The sequence below is a fragment of the Parus major genome, chromosome 14 (genome assembly GCF_001522545.3).
Source record: "Parus major isolate Abel chromosome 14, Parus_major1.1, whole genome shotgun sequence".
In the NCBI taxonomy this organism is placed as follows: domain Eukaryota; kingdom Metazoa; phylum Chordata; class Aves; order Passeriformes; family Paridae; genus Parus; species Parus major.
The window spans coordinates 11,955,976-11,975,526 of record NC_031783.1 but is presented as its reverse complement, the minus strand read 5'-3'; the positions used below and the strand labels follow the sequence as shown (position 1 = coordinate 11,975,526).

The window sequence follows — 19,551 nt, the reverse complement described above, 5'->3', positions numbered from 1 at the left end:
CATGTCTGTTTCCCCAGGGAGAGGCTGCTCTAAAATGCAAAGTATAGCTTGTATTTTTGCTCAAGTGTACAAGGTGTAAGGTTTGGGGTGGTTATAGTAATATTAAAGTGTTCGTTAGAACTCTTTGAGGACAGAAATTAAATAAGTCCTTGTGGTTTCTAGCTCCAGCCTGGTATCTCATTATCCTTACAGACCTGGGAGGAAGTTTACTCAGCTACTAATCCCAAATTTCTTGCCACTCTTCCCAGGACTGACTGGCATCTTGGGAAACTACTTGGTGTTAAGGCAGGAAGAGTTAATTAGGACGAGTGTTCAGGGATTTTTACCAAAAGCAGCTTTCCCTTAAAGCCACGGTTTTGTACAGCAGAAGCAGACTTCAGTAAGAAGTACCATTTTTAAGGGAGAGAGGCAGTCACAGCCACTGTTAAATCACAAAGTGCTGGATCATGTTAATGAAATGGCTGTGGAAGGTGCTGCTTTTTCCTCTCCCACCCTTGCAAGCTATTGTAGGCAAGCTCACCTCTAACTAGTATGGAATTTTTTCTTGTTTTGTTTTTTTTCTTCTGGACAGTTGCTTTGTTTCCTCTCTCCCTTCAGCCTACAGCAAGACTTTATTTTCAGAGTAGGAGTGGAATGTTCTGCCTGCTTATTCTTGGGAGAAGATATTTGTCTTTATGAGCTCGTAAAGCTATTTAGAGACTGTTTTTTACTATGTTCAGGATTAGACTTTAGAAGTTGCTTCAAAACAAGTATCCTTGAGCTTGGAGCAGAAAGGATGTGTCTGAGCTGCTCTGGTGGTGCAGGGTGCTGCAGGTAGCCACAGGATGGTGTGGTTTGGGAGATGCTGTGAGCCAGAGCAGTCTAACACAGATCTGTGTTGTGCTTTGGGGGTTATTAAATGGAAACTAACAGTGGCTTCTGCATGTTGGATTTATATATAGAGCTCCCTACTCCTCACTGATGGTTGATCCACAGCTTGGCCTTCTAAAGTGACTCCTGATTATCTCATCTGTATTTCTGTTTCACAGCTTAGTCAGAAGCTTATTAGCTGCAAGTTATGTTCCCACACCTTTCCAAGCAGAAAGATCTCCCCAGGAACCTGCTGCTTAAAATGCAGGAAATCTTATTTAAGGGCTTACCTTCTATTTGGCCTACTATTTATTCCAGTGTCAGCTGTTTTCTGCCCCCCTGCAACTCTGGTACATGCACAGAGGAGTAGGAATCTTTGTGCTTTAGTTCTGGTTATAACCTTCATTTTCAGTGTAACCTGTGGCCAGTGCTTTAGTTCCTCTGTGACCCAGGCTGCCTCCAGTCCCTTCACTGGCATGGGCTGTGTAGCCAGGTGCTGCTCACAGACCCTGTGCTAAACGTGCTGCTGCAGCACTGGGAACCTTTGCTGGTGTGAAGAGCAGCCCCTCCACAGGAATGTCTTCACCAAACCCTGCAGTGGAATATTGCAGGGACCCTCTCCTCCAGCTGCTAAAGGACTTCCAAGTGTTCTCAGCCACTTGCTGCCTCTTACCTGTGGGCACTGCTGAGCTGCCCAGGTGAAGCTCTGAGTTACCATCTGATTTGTCTTACCTGGAGCACTTGTGGACAAGCTGAGCAGGTAAAGTGGTGGTGCCAGCAGTGATGGTGTCAGAAATACCTGTTTGCAGTCACAAGAGCTCTTCAGCAGAAATTCCTGCTCTCACAGCAGCTCTAAGCTAAGCCAAGTGTCACAAGGAGTCTCCCATCTGTGGAGATGCACAGCCCTTCTGTGCCACCCCACTCCTCTGTTGTCTTTGGAAATTTATGATAGAAAGCTGCCTCTGTTCCCTTAGGCAGGATCATCATCCTGAGCCTCTTTCTGGAAAGTTTCTAAAGTTCAGCCTAATAACTCAGTACGGAACCAAGGAAGAGCAAACAAGGCTGAACAGAGAGTAATCTCTTGCTTAAAATAGTAAATGTGTTCAGGCAACAACTGAGCGAGTTGGGGGCAGAACTCAGATTTGTAATTCAAGCAGAGTTTGGAAAGTTTCTGCTGCTGGGAAGAATGTCCTGGATGCGGAGCCGTCACCTTTGTGGCTGCCAGGAGAGGGCGGCAGCAGCGGCTCTGCTGCAGCCTGGAAAAATGTTTCCAGGAATTGCCGTCATCAGTCCCGCAGCCAAACTCCCTTTTTTCTCCCGGTATGAATCATGCGGATGTGAAATGCTTGTGTTTCCAGAATCCAGCTGAATTTACTGCGAGGCTGTCTTTGCTACTCACCTGCGTGTGTAAATCTCTGGCGTTTTTTTCCAGTGTCTTCCCGTTATCCTCTTGCTCTTTGAGACCTCAAAGTGCACAGGGCAAATGCTCCGGAAAGCCAAAGCTGCTGCCTCCTCCAGGGGAACATCCTCTCCCTTCTCCCAGCTGCCCTGGATCTGATCCTACCTGCTGGTATTTTTAGGCAGGAGAAATCTGGAGCTCAGCCACGTTGCCGTGAGCTGTGGGAGCGTTATCAGTGCTCAGGGAGCAGGGGATGGAGAGGGGTCAGCTTTTCCCTGGCAGGAGCAAAGAACCCATCGGCCTCTTGAGCTCTGGCTATAAATATCCAGGAGGAGCAGAGAGGAACAGCGTGCCCTGGCCATGGGAAGGGAGGCTCTGCTGCTCGGGGTGCCAGCACAGCACCCACTCCTGCTCAGTGGGTGCTTAGGGAGCAGGAAAGGGCCAGGGTCGAAACTTTCCAAGGCAGAAAGAGGAGTGCATGTGTGGTTCCCCTTTTTACATTAATAATCAATGAGTCTGTGAATGTTTCCAAAAGGTTTCCTCTCCTGTGCCAGTCTACAGAGGATGTGAGTAGTTCCAGCTCATACTCCAAGCCTGGCTTTGTTTGAACTGAGGCAGCTCTGGAGATCCTCTTGAGAGTCTGCCAGGGGTCTTTCTGTTTTACTTTGTGCCCATCTCCTCCCAGTTCATAATGAGACTCCATCAGCCTGGATTGTGTTCCTGTGCTAAGCACAAACTCCAGCTGCTGGGGCAGCAAATGGAGCACTCTGAGTGTTTGTGAGGGGGAGATGAGAGGGAGAATCTCATCTGTGCTGGGGACTGAGGTGCTAAGCAGAGAAGGGCTCTCTGTGTGGGGGAACTGCCCTGGTTTAATTTGCATGTTTGTTCAGATGGCCCAAGCTCCTGTGTGAGCATGTTCAGTCTTTAGTGGGGACCTGGCTGACCTCTTCCTGGCCAACTTCAGACCAAGAAAATAAAAGCAGCTACGTGGGGCTTGAGGTGGGTGTGCAGTGGTGGCGTCATTTAGACCAGCACAGGAAAAAAACCCTTAGAGAACTAATCACATCAAAACTGTGTTAGCAATGTCAGAAAACAAAACACCTTTTATTCCTGTGGGGAGCTGCTGTTTCTCTGAGACAGCAACAGCTTGGGGTGAGGAAGGCTGGAAGCCGGGCAGTGGTGTGAGCAAAGCTGGCCCAAGGCAGCCCCAGCCTAATTGTCCTCCCACCGCCAGCGCTGAGGGGATGACTCCCCCTTGGACAGTTTTCTGGAGCTCAGCTTCCTCCGCAAGGAGGAAAATTTGTCCCCGAGAACTTTGCGTAGCCCGGTGCTGTCCCTAGCAAAGGGCAGGTCCTTCCTCATAGCAGGCAGCTGGCCTGTAAACATTTCCCACTTCGCCAGGGCATCCACGGTCTTGTCCACTTGAGCCAGTTCCTCCTCAGAGACGTTCCTCTCCAGGGCAGCAATGCACATCTCCAGCCACAGCTCGTAATCCTTGATGGTGTCCGTGGCCTTGGTGTGCCCAGGGAGCCGGGGCTGGCTCTGTGCCTCCGGCAGTGAGCCCGGCTGCTCGTCCTGCTCCAGCTCCAGCCCGATGGACAGGCCCTGGCTGCAGGTGTCGGGGGTCAGCGGCTCCGACAGGGAGGTCACGGCCTCGGAGTCGTTCTCACAGCACATCCCAGAGTCAGAGCTGAACGGGGGGATGTCCTCTGAGGCAGACAGCTCTGCTGACTCCTGCCTTGGCCACGTGGACAGCACAGTCTGTGTCCAAGCATAGAGCTTCTGTGGTGAGAGGAGAAAGGTTTCATTGTTCAGGATAAGAGACACCAGTTACACCTTCCCCAGTGTTTGCCAGGTAAGCCTATTTATCTTGGGTGGCTCTGCTGTAGCTGCCATGGTCCTCTCTGCCAGACCATGGGTTCAGACAACTCCTGGTGACCCTACAAAGCAGGAGCTTTCTCTTGTCCCATTTTCTCGGACTTTAGCAGAGCTGCTTCCAGTCAGATGTGGACTTTATCTGCCCTGTTACTGAAGATGGTAGGAGAAAACTGCACCAGATCACTCCCTGCTGGTGAATGTGGTTCCAGGAGAGACAAACCAGTGTCTCTCTGGAGGAAACTCTCATTACAAAAGCTCCTGAGATAGTGGTGAAGAATTGTGTTTCATCATGTTGTTAATGCTTGTGGTAATGTGCATTTTATTCCCAAGAATAGCTCTTCCCCTCCCGAGCTGAAATGAACAAGTGGGAAGGCTGGCTCTAGGAAAGAATTAATGAAAGGAAAATGTCTGAGACAATTTCCTTTTTAAATACTAAATGCCACAATGAGGCATATAACAGGTTGCTCCTGGCACATTTGTTCCTTATGCTTTAGGGAATGAACCACAGTACTCCAGTTATCACTGGGTAAAAGGTGATCTTGTCTGCCTTGTTTCCAGTGTTGGGAGTTTTTTGTGCATGTTTTTCAGTTTTTCACACTCTTGTGGCCTATTTATCCACCTTTACTTTCTGTAGCTCCCAGTGATCCATTTGCAAAGCCGCCAGTTGCTCGGCAGTGACAGGATTAGCCCGGCTGTCCCCATGGTGTGCCAGGCACAGAGCTGCATCCATCCCTGCTCAGCTCAGGGGGAGCAGGCAGGAGATTCCCAGCCCTGTGGAGCTCCCTTCTCTCACAGCCCCCTGCTGCTTCCTCCCCCTTCCCTCCTCTATTGCTCTCTCTTCAGGCAAGTGACAGAAAGGATAAAGAGCTCAAATTGAGTGGGTGGGAGAAATCGGCCCTGCTTCTCATTTCAGTCTGAGCATGGAGCCTCGGGGAAGAATTTTGTACAGGAATAAAATGGACTCTTTCAGCTTAGCTTATCCACCCTGCCCCCTCTCTCTGGGGCAAGAAAAATTGTAAAGGGACAACTTTTCTCCTGCCTCCTCCCACCTCCAGCAGCCCTTCCCTCCCTCTGGCTTTGTCCAACAAAGGCAGTGCCAGAAGCTGCAGTGGGAGCTGGGCTAGTGAAGGGGACAGCAAAGCTACTGGAAAGCTGCAAGCAGCCCATGATTTTGTAATGGCTCTAAATTCCCAAGAATAGCGAATCTGGGAAGGAATCCCAATTGCAACCTAGCCCAATTACCAAGAAGAAAAAAGGCTGTGGAGATGTGGATTTTCCAACGGTACATTTGGGTTATGCAAGGCAAAAAAAGGAATGATTGACTCAGGATCGCTACCTGAATTCCCAGAATCCCTTCAGTCTCTCTCATCCTTTGGGTGGCTTATTCATTTGAACTTTGGGTGGGTTTGGAGGGCTGCAGCCTCTTAAGTTCTCCTGTTTAACCAGGAAGGGATGAGCTCTGTGTGGGTTTTGTTTACCTGCAGGCAAGAGCGGCTGAAGTGGATGTCCACCCCAATGATGTCACTAAGACCTGCTGTCTGTGTGTGTGGCCACAGCAAACTCATCCAGCTGCATGAGGACAGCCTGGGATGCTGCACAAGCAGCAGGTGGAAATGTGCAAATGTTGATTGTGGTGGGGAAACACCAGGACAATTAACTTGCTTTCAGTTTTCAAAATGACTCATGCTGGAATAAGCAGCTGGAATGAAAAATGGAGTGTGGTTCTGAGTGCAACTCAGATAAATAAGTTGAGGAGCTCTTTCTGCTGCATAAGGACTGGTTTCCTGCCCCACGTGCTCCTCTGCTCCAAACCATGGCTCAGTTGCAGATCTGAGCAGTGTTACCTGCTGCTGCTGAGGCACAGCTCGCTTCTGGCATTTCCTGTGGTTATTATGAGTGTCTGAAGCTGTTTTGTGGCAGGTGGGGATATGTGATAGTTTTCCAAGAGGAAATGTGACTTCAGACTTACACTTAACATGCTTGGCAAGTTAACTTTGCTCTCTGTTATTGTCTTGAAATGTTTTCTGCTCTCTTCTGTCAGGTTCCTTAACTATTTAATTCATCTCTGGCATTTATGTCTCCTCTCAACAGTATGGCAAAGCCTCTTACAGAGATTATCACAGCTCTCTTACAGCAGCTTGTACTGTATCTAGTTGAGCTTTGCCTTCTTGAGGAAGCAGATGTGACATTTGGCAAGTGCATCATCCCTTCAGGTTTGTATTCCCTGTCACCAGAGGATGCTGAGCCAATTACAGTATTTATTGCAGGTGTAAAGGCAAAAATATTTCTAGAAACGATTAATGCAGGTGGCAGTTCTCTTCCAGAAAGCATTGGCTGGATGCTGACAGGCTGGGTGTTTAAATATAGCAGAATTTATTCTTCTGGTGGTCTGAGCAATTTAGGCACCTCTCAGACAGAAGTAGGGACCAAACAGCCACAGAGCCAGAGAAGGGTCTGGCAGCACCACAGGTAAGAAAACCACAAAAAATGTGTTTCCCCACACTCTTTGCCATGCTTCTGTGCATCTGATTCCACACTGATGGAAACTAGAGGCATCTCCTTTCTCACTCTGCTCGTATCTTGTTACAAATACAACCCACAGACTTTAAAATAGGCAGCCATGGAAAATCCTGCCTCTGAACATGATGTGTGTCAGACAGGAATTACAACCAGGGAGAAGATGAGTGCTGGGTGAGAACGGGGACACTGTTGCACCAAACATTTGGCTACTGAATCCTGCTTTTTAGACAGCAGAGGTAGAAAACCCCTTCAAGAGCTAAGGGTGCTCTTGCACTGTTGCTGATCTGTCTAAATGTGGTGTTAGCAGTGGTATGGATAGGAGAGAAGAGACAAAAGATGAGGGGACCTCCTCTGGGACCCTCCACATATTGAGGGTAATAATTTTGGCTCCTTTCTCATAAATTTAAACAGAGGAGCTCCAGCAAAGTACACACATAATATTTCCTCCCTGTTTCCAGCAGCCCCAGAGATGCAAAACTCGAGGGTGGCACAGGAAAGGGCGTAGCTGTGGGAATCCCTGCACTCCCTGCTTTTCCTGCTTGCTATCTGCCTGCCATCCCCACCTTGTTTTTGGGATTAGGAATGTGTGGTTGGGCTGTGGCAGTGTCCCCTGGGAAGAGCCAAATCCCTGGAGCTTGTGCCAAGCGCTTTGCTGGTCAGAGCCTGTGTAGAACACCCCTGTGCTGGGGTGTGAGCTGCTGCCTCAGCACCTGGCACTGATCTCCTGAGATCTCCTGCCTTCACCACGCTGCTGCAGCACCTTCAAGGCTGGGCTTTGGGCTGGGCCTGTCCTGCCCTGCCCCTGCTCCAGGAGGGACGGGGGGCTTGGGGCTCACCCTGTAGCGCTCGATGAGTTTGAAGCCCACGACGTGCTGCAGCTTCCTCAGGCAGATGGGGCAGGGCTCCAGGGGCCGCAGCAGGGCCTCGTCCAGGCTCAGGGCACCCTGCATGATGCACTGCAGCCAGCGGCACGTCCCCAGCCCCATCAGGTGGCAGATCTCGTGGCAGGTCACCTTTAGGGAAGCAAAGATCACAGCAGTGTGTGGTCATTCCTGTTTCTCCTGCCTCCTCTTCCTCCTCTGCTGTTCCACCTTCCCTGCTCCCTGGTAGTCTGACCAACCTCTTGCTCAGCAGTGGCACTCCTCCAGCCTAGGCTTTTCCATGGTGATCAGAGAACTTGCCCCTTCCCAGCTCCGTGTTTGTGTTGTGGAGAAGGAGGAGTGGGTGTGGGTAAGGCAGATGTGGGAAGCCCTGTAGGCAGCGTGTTTAGAGCTGTGGGACAGTGCTGCTGCTGCTCTTCCCCAAGGACAATGTGGTGTTTGGAGGTTTTTTTGTTGTTTTAGGGTTTTTTTAAGGAGGAAAAGCAGTCCCACTGGGGCCTGAAAAGAGCATCACAGCCTGTGTGAGAAATGTGCAAGAAGCTGTTGGCAATAACAGATCTGGATCCTTCCAGAACAGACTCCATTAGCATTTGTGCCAAAGCAAAAAACTGAGCTGGAGTCAGCTGGCCAAGCATGACTGCCTTGGGAATTGGCAACTGTGGAAAGGCTGAGGATGGAGGATTCCTCTCCTCCTCCCATTGACACTTAATATCATTTGAAATTACTACTGGAAGAGACCTCAAACTAGAAAATCCTGAGCAAACACCAGGGGAGCAAAGGGAAATGGCTTTGAAGGTGCTGGTGTGACTGCTCTGTGTGGGCCAGCTTTGGGAGGAACACTGGAAGCAGAGCTGGAATATGGCAATTGTTGGGATGAGGGAGGACAGCACTCCTGAAGAGCATGTGTTGGAGGTGAGGTTTAAGGGCATCTGCATATCAATAGATGTGCAAACTTGGCTGAGGTGTTGTTCTCATCCATCCACGTAACAGGTCTGGCACAGGGAGCCTTCCCCTTTACAGATACCAATGTCTGAGGAGGACCCTCACCCTTCACAGCCATCCATTAATTACACACAGCTCCAGCAGATATTCTGATTAACCTCCAAATACTGTATCAGCCCTGCTGTACCTGACAAGAAAAATACTCAGCATTACCCAAGCACGAGCCTGGGAGCTGGGCAGGGTTGTTTCAGTGCTGCTCTATGACATCACCTGGTTTAGTGTAAGGGGTCTGGGACAAGATGGTCCTTAAAGTCCCTCCCAACCCAAACCATTCTGTGATTCTGAGGCAAGTCCTGTAGCCTCCCCATAACTGATGTCATTTGCTTCAGTGGTGAAGGGACCAGGAGTTGTCCATGCAGTGCACTAAAATGCAAGTCCTTTATGTCTGAATTCAGTGTGGATGTGGCTGTGACTGCCTGTGCTTCTGGGAGCAGTCCCATGGCTGCTTCACTGGGCTGAGGCATTATGGATTATGCCCTGGCCTGAAACATTTAGCCCTACACAGGAAGAAGCACAGGGTGCAGGAGCTTGCTGGTCCTACCTTACAGCACTGGACCATCTCCTGGGCGCTGAACTGCAAGGTCCGGTCTCTGCCCTCCTTGCTGACTTCACACAGCTCTTCCTTCTGCGTGGGTGGGTTCAAGCTGCTACAACCAGCCTGGGGGAAATCCCCAGAAAACCTGGCAAAGCTGCAGACTCCCACTTCTGTGAAGAGAGGGGAGTACAAGTCAGGTATCTGCTCTTTGACAAGTGTCTCTCACCTTAGGCAGCATGAAAACACAGCTGTGGGAGCACAGTCCAGCTGAGCACACAGGCTGTGATGAGACCCACTCCCCAAAAGGTTTGTATCACCTCAGTTACCTCTGTCTGGATCAGGAGCCCTGATCCCCCTAATTTCACACTGGGAAAATCTAGTTCCTCTTATCAGGGAATAATGTGTTAAGGGTAAGATTTGCCTATTCCAGTCTCACAGGGAAGGGCTTTTTGGTACAGGAGTGCCTCAGTCACACACTGTGCTAGATCACCATGGGACTCCAATCCCACCTTGTCCTGGCAGGAATTTGCTGAATGTGAAGCTCCAGGTCTCACATGGGTAAAGGTCCAGCAGGGTAAGTCCAAGGACACACAGTGCATCCATGGGCTTGTTGTTCTTCAGGAAATTCAGGATCCCATCTGGACAAATACAAGAGAGATGTTCATTTAAATGAAGAAACCCTGGAGGGCGTAGGAGCCAGAATTTCTGCTGCTGATGGGGAGGAGGATGTAATCCAAGCCCACAGGCAGGCAGAGCTGCTGGATTCATCATCTCAGGTGGAGAACCATGACTGTGTAGCCCACCACTCACATCAGAGAAGACTTGACTTCAGAAGTGGTGCTGAGCACAGAGTTAAACCCAAGCAGTACTAACCCATGAAATGAGCACCTGGGAGCAGAATTTCCCTACAGGCATTTCAGAACTGACCTGGAATAGCCCCAGGGCTGCAGTGCTGGGTCTGTGCTGAGCATGTGCTGCCCACGGAACCTGCAAACATCTCATTCCAGGTGGATGTTTGTGCAGTGTGAGCTTGGCAGCCTGCAAACCCTGTCCCCTGGGGAACTGACACTTGAACCCAAATTTCCTATCATGAAGGGCCTGTGAGTTCCCCTCCTACACCACCCAGGCCAATAATTTACTTTGGCTCTGGACAGGGGATGGGAGACCATGATTGCACCAAATCAACAGAGCCTTCCCGCAGAGCTGATCTGATCGCTTTGCAGAGCTGGACCTAAAATAATAGCACTGAAAAATACAAACAGCAGAGGAAAATATGATGAAAGTCACTTTGTTTTTTATTCCTGTTTCCAGCCTCAGAGCTCTGGGCTTTCCATGGGAACAGGATTTCTCCCTTTTCACTCCCTTCCTCATCCCCTCCCAGCTCAGGCAATGAAGGGCTGTGTCAGGCATTTCCTAAGAGAGAACTCGTGCCCGTGTGCCAGGCTGGTGTCTGTGGGTCCCCTGCTGCCAGGTCCTTCCTCACCTGCGTGGAGCTGCACCCTGTCCGAGTCCCGGCTGTGGCGGAAGCAGCAGTGGATGGAAGAGACTGGGATGGAGGGAAGGCACTTCACACGCAGACCCAGGAAAAAAGACTCCACACAGCTCTGGAGGGAATCCAGCAGTGAGAGCCCAGCAGGCCCTTCAATTAAATCTGAGGAGAGAAACACTGTTACCAGTCTCTAAAACTGGTAATGTTCATCCAGGGTGAACATTGGGTCTGAAGGGGTTTCGTGGCACTGGCCACAGCAGCTGGGGCAGGCGCAGGCTGGTTCATTCTGAGTTCATTGCTTACTTTGGGGTGTGGTGGACACCTCTGGATGGTTTTGGATATAGAGGAGAAGCGGGAGCTCTTTCTGAGAGGTTGCTCAAAGCATTAGTATGTTTTCATTAGCAGAGCAGATGTGCTGGAAGGTTGTCTCCTGTTTAAGTTGCGCAGAATGATTAACGTGGGAATGGGTGGCTGTGTTTAATGAACCATCAGAGACAGACCTCCAGAAATGCTGGTTTTTCCAGCATTGTTTCATACTTTGATATACATATATTCATAAATTCTCAGCAAGCCTCACCCAGGGGCACATATACCATTTGTATGGCAGGCCTACCAGCATGGCTTGTGACTCTGGGCTGGGGGCATGTCAGAGCCTTGCCTGTTACACTTGTCTTTGCTATGGCCATCGCATTTGCAGCTGAGTCCTTAGAGGAGGGTGTCAGCAGCGCTCCACACCACCCACCACCCTCCTGTCTCTCTCCAGACAGCCCAGTGAAGATCCCCCCATTACCTATGGGCTGCAGGTAAATGTGCTTTCGACAGAAGTTCTGCTTCCTCCTCAGCACGGCGTGGTAGAAGGTCTCAAAGTCCTCGGGGGCATCGGGGTGGCTGAGCAGCCAGTCGAAGGCCGTGCGGATGAGCAGCGTGCAGAATAGCGTGCGCTGGGGGTTGTAGGCCTCGGACAGGAACAGCTTCTCCGCCCTGGAGAAGGCCTTGGCGTAGAGCTCCTGCAGCGCGGGGTCGGTGGAGATGAGCGCGTCCTTCAGAGCGCGGGGCCCGAAGCTGAACTCCTGCGCGTGTTTGCACTGCAGCATCGCGGGGCACCGCTGCCTGCGGGAGGGGACAGCCATCAGCGCCAGGCCTCGCCAGGACGGGAAACCTCCTCAGCTCGGCCTCACCAGGGACAGGAAACCTCCTCAGCTCGGCCTCACCAGGGACGGGAAACCTCCTCAGCTCGGCCTCACCAGGGATGGGAAACCTCCTCAGCTCGGCCTCACCAGGATGGGAAACCTCCTCAGCTCGGCCTCACCAGGATGGGAAACCTCCTCAGCTCGGCCTCACCAGGGATGGGAAACCTCCTCAGCTCGGCCTCACCAGGGACGGGAAACCTCCTCAGCTCGGCCTCACCAGNCAGGGATGGGAAACCTCCTCAGCTCGGCCTCACCAGGGACGGGAAACCTCCTCAGCTCGGCCTCACCAGGGACGGGAAACCTCCTCAGCTCGGCCCTCGCAGCAGCGTGCGCCAATATCCCCACAGTGGGTTTGGTGGGAGGCTGTGAACACTGCACACTGTACTGGCCTGGAGCCCTACACTTCATGTGGGAGCACCTGTTCTGGGGTTCTCCACGTCCCCAGGAGTGTCACGGGCTCAGAGACCCTGTGCCAGGAGATGGTGCTCAAAGAGCGCACAGTCCTAAAATGCTGCCTGGCATCTGGAGTAAACCAGATGGTTTGACTGGTTTGGGGTTTTTTGGTGCTCTATCCTGAAGCCCCAATCAGATAGGAAACACTTCTGGGTGTTGTGCAGCTGGTTGCACTGGACCCTGTAGGGTGTGGAAAGGTGGTGCTCCTATTTGCTTGGGATAAACCACGCTCTTTGGAATAGGTCCATGTCAGGAACAAAGAGGTTGGTATTGGTCTTTATCTGTCCATCAGAAGCCTAAGCTTCTGACTTACCTGACACCAGTGAAAGCAGCTGTTCTCTGGTGACAATTCCCTCTAACACCTTTTAATCCTAGGTGCTATCCCAGGGTATCTGCTGGCTCCCAGTGCTGTTGTCAGGCTGCAGGATTTGGGGGGGTTTGCCCAGACAAGGTGGGGCTTGCTGTGCGAGGCTCGCGTGTGCTGGTGGTGCCTCTCTAGCAGGACACGCTCGGGCCCATTGCCATCATGTCCCTTTGTGAACAGCTTCATGTCACACTGTGTTAGCATCAGCAACGCTGGGGATGATGTCAAGTGGTAAATAAAAAGGAAATGAAAGCCTGCAGCACAAAGAAACTAATTTGGAGCATCCTGGAAATATCTTCTCCAGGGTCCTTTCTAAGGGTGGTGTTCCCCAAAGCTGTAGAAGTCAAGCACTTATTTCCCACTGCAGTTTATGCACTTGGGGAGGTGCCAGTGAACACCTTGGGGGGAGGGAAGAGAAAGAGGAAACAAAGCACAGCCCCTGTGACTGATCTATGTCTGGATTTTTCCTTTTTGTAAGGGGATCACGCCAAGCAGGACTGGAGCATTTTGGAGCAGTGCTTTGGGCTTTTTGCCTACCACAGGTAAGTGCTCCACCTGTTCACAGCAGAATGAGAAATTCAGGGGGTATATGCACAAAAGCCCAGGGTTTCTAGGAATAAGTGTTACCTTCTTCTAGGCAAGTTCATAGTAACTTAAAAAGAGACAGAAAAACTTTCTGGGTGGACACTAAATGCATCAGCTGCTGACCATCTGTCCATCAGAAGCCTAAGCTTCTGATGCTTAGGCTTCTGATGTGATTGAATGATGCTCTAGCAGCAGCATTCAATCACAGGAATAAAAAAATTAAATATTTTAAGGAGGAACTGATTAAGCCTACAATTTAAGTAGGTCTGCAGCCTAGTTCTGCCAGGTAAGTGGCATGCAGTGGCCCCTGAGGACAGCAATACAATTAAGAAAATTCAATATTTAAAAAAAGTAGTACCAAAATGAGCCAAAGCCTCTCCTCAGTTATGCAGAGGTGGTTTGCACGGTAAGAGGAAAGTGGCAGCCCATTAAAATTAACACTGAATTCTTTCTCATCTAACCCTTGGGAAGAGCTGTGTATGTATTGGTATTCCTTACAAGGGCTCATTTAGTGTGATCTTTTTTGTCTCTAAGTGTGTGTAGCTTGGAGAGGGAGTGGATAAGCAGTTTTCTTTCATTTTTGCAAGCTTTGTATTTCACTCTCATTAAAGGCTGACAGCAGGTGGCACGGGGGGTATCTGAAGTGGTACAAGGGGCCTAATCCAGTGAAAGTTAAGAAAAAAATGTGTGACACTTTCTCAGCTCTTCTTGCTACCCAAAATTCTCCAAATTGCTCCACCTGGTTTTTACAAGGGTTTGTGTGAGGTTGCTCTGTACTTCATGACCCAAGTCTCTACATTTCTGACTTGCTTCCAGATTTGGGAGGACAAAGTGAGAGTCTGACCCCAGCAGGTCATCAGGAGTTTTGCCCTGGATTAGGGTGAAGATTGGCATTTTCCTAATGGACAAGATTTCACTTGTTCTGCACAACCTTTAAATACAAGCATCTTTCTCCTGGTGATTACAGAGCTTTCACTCGGGAACTCAGCAATATTCAACTCCCTGAGGACAGGATGCTGTGAGCTGCTTCCTGCCTAGTGCAAGTCAAGAAAGAGACTTTGCACTTGGTCCAGGGCATGTTAAAGGAGTTGAATTTAAAAATTTCTGGAAGCATGAGCTGCCTTCATTAACGTTTCAGGCAATAACTGCAGCGTTGGTCTGGGGAGGAGGAGCTGGTTAGAAAATGAATGGATTTTTCTCTGCTAAATGGGAACCAGCAAAGAGTGGATGTATGAGACTATAAACACAATGAGTGCACAGTCTTGTAATAAGTGTTCCCCCCAGGCTCCCTCGTGGAATACAGTGGGAGCCCAAAGCTATGGGATATACATTGTTTCCCTAGACTTCCTAAAAGGGGACATTCACCCAGCTCCAGACATTCCCAGCTGTGACCATGGGTGTTTTGTGGTGTTCCTCATGCCCAGGGGTGCCCATGACGACGCTTTAGTGGTTGAAAAGCTCAGGCACAGGAATGCATTTGCAGGAATTCAGTCTGGAATGACATGTGCCTCCTTCTCCTGGAGGGTCTGGCTTTGCTTCCAACAGAACAGCAGCAACCCATTACACTCTCCAAATCCAAGACAATTACTCCTCTTTAGTAAACTTTTCTAAAATTCTTCATCAGAGAAAATCAGTGTTTCAGAAAAATTTTATGGATCAACTTTAATGGTTGAAAAAAGAAGCTCTTTTACCACATTAGCCATAGCAGATGCTGTTTGTCTTGGTCTGATATATGGATATGGTGTTTCATTAAGTGGAGCAGAGCAACAGGGCTTTGTAATTTTTAGGTCTTGTGCTGAGGGTGCCTGGTGTAACTCCCTGAGGCAGTTCCTCAGGAGGGAATGGCACTTTGGCTTGCATAGTTTCTTTCCCAACTCAGGTTTTAAGATGCCAAGGTGGGGATGAAGAACTACAAACACCAATGCATCCTTCTGCCCTTCAGGTATTTTGGAAGATGCCTTGCCTTAAAAGAAGCTGATTTGGCCCCTTGTTCAATGACAAGCTGTAGGACCTGGCCAGCAAGTCCTGGGGAGGAGAAAATAGCTCCTTTTGTTTCAAAGGCCAGTAATTTGTGGTTGAACTTGAGAAAATGCTTTAAGCAAAATAATAGAGATTATCTGCTGCAAGTGGAGACACTGTCCACATCCACTCCTGTGCCATTTCTTACTTTATGATTAAGAAAACATCCTGTTCCCAACACATATTTTGTAGTTCTATCTCACAGCCATTTGCTAACATTGTAATTTTTCCTAAACCAGGAGCACCTGTGTTGGACCATAAGTCCATGGAGGTTGGATGGTCTTGGAGGTCTTTTCCAACCTCAGAGATTCCGTGATACAAAGAGCAGCATCCCTGTGTGCAGGATGGAACACGTGCCTGTGCTCTGGCACCTGCAGGATCCAGGGGCAGGGAAGGAGCCTGTGCTGGGAATCTCATCCAGTCCATGGAGATCCTCCTCTTTTTCTCTGTTATTTGCATATTTCATATCATCCATCATCACCTCCACACAGGGCAGAGGAGACACAAACAACCCAATGATTCTGGCACTTGGCTCCTTGTCTGCTCCTGGAAAAACAACCTTTTCCAAGGATTATGTTACAGGACCCCAGCTGTGGCCTTTCTGCTTGTGGTGCTCCTCAAGGCAGGAGCTCCAACACGCTCCCTGAGTCTGGCTTTCAGCACCACTCAGAGGTTTCAGATCAGATTGGGCACACTACACAAATCTGTTTATTATGGAATCTGACAGATTTTATTTTTGTGATGTGTCTTTGCATAAGAAACGCCCCAAAATCCAGGCTCAGCACGTGACACGTGAGCAGTCTGTAGACTCCCTTTCCCACAATAACCTGTTAATGTGCTTCATGGGCAATTCAGGTTACTCATAAATAATTCTCTTTGCAAATCAGACACATATAAATTATTCTCTGTAATTGAAAATTACCTATGAATTATTCTGTTTGTAATTCATAGATATGTCATTTATTCTCTAATATATTGACATTGCTTTCTTGGATAGAAATGCCTGGGGCTGACAGTAACAGCCTGATTCTCAAAGGCCAAGGCAATATCATACAGTGTGAGTTCATTTGGGATATTCTGACTAGACAGGGACGGTCTTGTGTGCAGAAATTCCATGTACAGGTCCAGAAAGGGCACTCAGTGCATTATGGATTAATTTGGTATTGTACAAAATTTGACCCTAACATTGCAGAGATTGTATTTTTTTTTAAAGTTGGTCGTTCTAAAGTTATTTATTTTATTAACCAACTTTTAAACAATTTCTAGCTCTGACTCTCCCATAGGCACTGCACATGCACAGAAGGAGATTCCCTCTGTTCCATTCCCCTCTCAGCTCTTGTAAAGTATTTGGAGGCAGACTGACTTAACCCGGCTCTTTGGATGTCAGAGGGACATTAGCAGGGTCTCTTAGCACTGATTAATTACCTTTGTTAGGTGCTGTAATGTAAACAAGTGGTGATAGTGCAGGAAATTCATCGCAAGTCGACAGAAATGAAAAGCCCAGAGCAAACATAACCAGCGATAACTAATTATCAGCACATGCTCCAGTTGCTTAATAGCTCTTTCCCTGAGATTTGCACTTGGTGTCTGCTCCTGCTGCTCCAGGATCAGCCTCTCCTTCCCAGCACTTCCCAGTATTGCACTGATGACAGCCTGAAAGCAATTTTCTCAATTTATTTGTTGACATGTGTAGAAAGAGATTTTCCTTGACTGAGAAGCTCTTCTCCAAATAAAATTCTCACTGGTCCAGCTCCTTCCTCGAGGAGCTCAAGACAGCCTCTCACACAGACCAAGGCTTTGCTGCTGGGTAGGCTCAGCTCCTGGGGTCACACCAAATCTGTTTGGCTGGGTTCAGACCTGGTTTTGAGACACTCAGCAGTTTTCAGAATCAATCCCCTCTACTCACAGAGAAAATCCATTCTGGACCTTCTCAGCCCTGTACCAGCACCCCCATGGAGCTCTGGCATCCTCTGTCTGCTTGGCATTAAGTGGCCACAGAGCAGTGAGTCAGATCTGTGTGTTCCAGCCCATAAACTCACATAAAGCCTTCTGGCCTCACGCAGTGCCAGACCCCAATAATATTTGTGTGTAATGCCTCTAGAATATGTCTGTGCCTCAGAAACAGATGGTCTTGAGAAGAGTCATTCCTGGTGCTGTGGAAACCTTCAGGGATTCACACATGCATTTACCAGGAGGAGAATCTGCCTGTCCTATTGGAACTGCGATTGATATGTTACTGCTGCAAGATTCAGTCCTGGAAGTTTGGCCTCCCAGGAATCTGCCTCATTAATTAACTTGGACTGCTGGGCAAGTTAGATGGACAGCTCAACAATATGCAAAAAAGGTTTGCAAGGTGAAAGACAAGATTTGTAAAGGTCATTAAAAACCTAAGATGGAGACAGATGCATCCATTTCCTTATTTAAATATTCTTATTTAAGTGTTCTTAAGTATTTAAGAACACATACACATCCACTTTGCCCTTGATTTTGTTTTATGTTAAAGCCTGCTGTCTCAATATGCTCTGCTCATTTTAATATGTACTGAGGACATACATTATCCCTCGTTTCAGCCTTCTCTTCTGCAGATTTTATTTATTCTGTGCTTGTACAAAGCACTACCCTATTTTTCAGTGCCTGCTATTTGAGGCTCTCTAAGTGTCACACAAACATTCATGAACTTCTCTGTGCTACCCTCCAGAAAGTGAGCTGGCAGTTTGTGCCTTTCCCCTCCTCCCCCATCTATTCACCATTTTCAGAGTTTTCTCTGTTCATTTTAGTCTGGTTCAACTGCCTGTGATGCTTCTCCCATGCACACATGTGATGAAGGGCTGGCTGTGTGCTCCTTCCCTGGCTCTGACATGAAATAATCCTCCACAATCCATGTCTGCGTGCTGTGCACTTGCTAACCAGAGATCCAAAAGCACGGAGCAGCATCTATCAGAGCTGTACAACAAACGTAGCACTGCAGAGATAGCCGAGCTCTAATCACTCAGAGCTCCAGGCACTTTGCTCTTCATCATACTTGTCTAGACAGACTAAATGGTCTCTGCGAGACAACCCCGGTGTTAGCCAGGAAAGCGGCTGCGTTTTCCATACGGATGAACTCCCAAACAGGTACGGCTAAGGGTGGCTATTCCCTGGAGCACGGGCGGTATCAAAGTGCCTCATCCCGCAGTAAAAAGGGAACGCGGTGCCTCCTCCTCCTCCTCCCAGCACACCAAGTGCTTCTGAAGTGGTGCCGCCTGGTCGGGGACGTTTGTGGGCATTTCACAGCCGAGGAGAAGGAGGGGGCTCCAAGGTATCACTACAGCCAGCGTGTCTGGGGGGACATCGCCAGAGCCCCACGGTTCCGTAGGGGCCGGCTGTACCCTGAGCAGCAGCCGGCGCTGCCGGCCGGAGGCTTGCTGCGTACGAGGCACGTTCTGGAAGGGCTGCAGAAGCAGGCGCTGCTCCTGGGACACCTGAACACCCCCCGGCACAGCTGATGTGGGAAAGGGGCTGTTGATGCTGGTCCCCGGTGCGGGAATCACACGGGTGGGTGTGCAGGGAGGGAACAAGTCCCCCAGCACTCTGGGACGATGCACCAAGCACGAACACCGAGCCCAGCCTCCGGCACCGCAAAGCCCCGGCAGGGTGCACCAGGAGTGCCCGGGCAGGACCCCTGGGGGCTGATGATGGCCGGAGAGCAGTCCTCAATCCCCGGCGGGAGATGCCCCGAACGCGGCCACCAGCCCCCGGAGGGGGACACCCTAAAGCGTGACCCGCCGCCACCGGGGAAGGATGCCCCGAGCACAGCCACCATCACCCGCCGAGCGATCCGTGGCCGGGGAAGCGCTGCCCATCACCCCGGGAGATGCCCCGAGCGCGGCCGCCCTCACCCCGGAGCGGTGCCCGTCACCCCGGGGGCGATGCCCACGGTCCCGGGAGATGCCCCGGCCCGCCGGGGCCGCCCGGATTCCCCTTCCCGCCTGACCGTGCCCTCCCGCGGTGAGGCGACCCCGCCACCCCCCGATCTGCCCGGGGGGACAGGACAGGACTCACCGCCCGCCGGGCCGGGACTGCGGAGGCCGGGAGGAGCGGCCGGGGCACCCGGCTCGGGGCTGGCGAGGCGGAGCGGAGCCCGGCAGCGGCGGCGGCGGCGGCAGGAGGAGCAGCAGCAGCAGCAGGAGGAGGAGGAGGAGGAGGAGGAGGAAGAAAAGGGGGAGCAAAGGGGGGCCCGGCCCTGCCGCTGGGAGCCCGCGGGATTCGCCGAGCGGGAGCGCAGAGCCGCCTCCTGCAGAGAGCGGGGCAACCACGGGGGGCGCCCGCGGGGAGAGAGCGGGCCCGAGGGACACGGGGGGGACACCGGGACGGGGGGGGACACCGGGACAGGGAGGGACACCGGGAC

General features: G+C 50.5%; 1 protein-coding gene across 1 annotated transcript; it reads right to left on the bottom strand.

Moving 5' to 3' along the window:
- Positions 1-3,324: 3,324 nt before the first annotated feature.
- Positions 3,325-19,285, bottom strand: AMZ1 (archaelysin family metallopeptidase 1). Its single transcript, XM_015643428.2, has 7 exons — positions 19,206-19,285; positions 11,344-11,663; positions 10,548-10,715; positions 9,574-9,702; positions 9,071-9,234; positions 7,483-7,659; positions 3,325-4,030 (listed from the first exon to the last, which is right to left on the bottom strand). Exons 2-7 carry the CDS (start codon positions 11,645-11,647, stop codon positions 3,461-3,463), a joined length of 1,512 nt encoding a protein of 503 aa, XP_015498914.1. The 5' UTR covers positions 11,648-11,663; positions 19,206-19,285; the 3' UTR covers positions 3,325-3,460.
- Between the last annotated feature and the right edge of the window lie 266 nt (positions 19,286-19,551).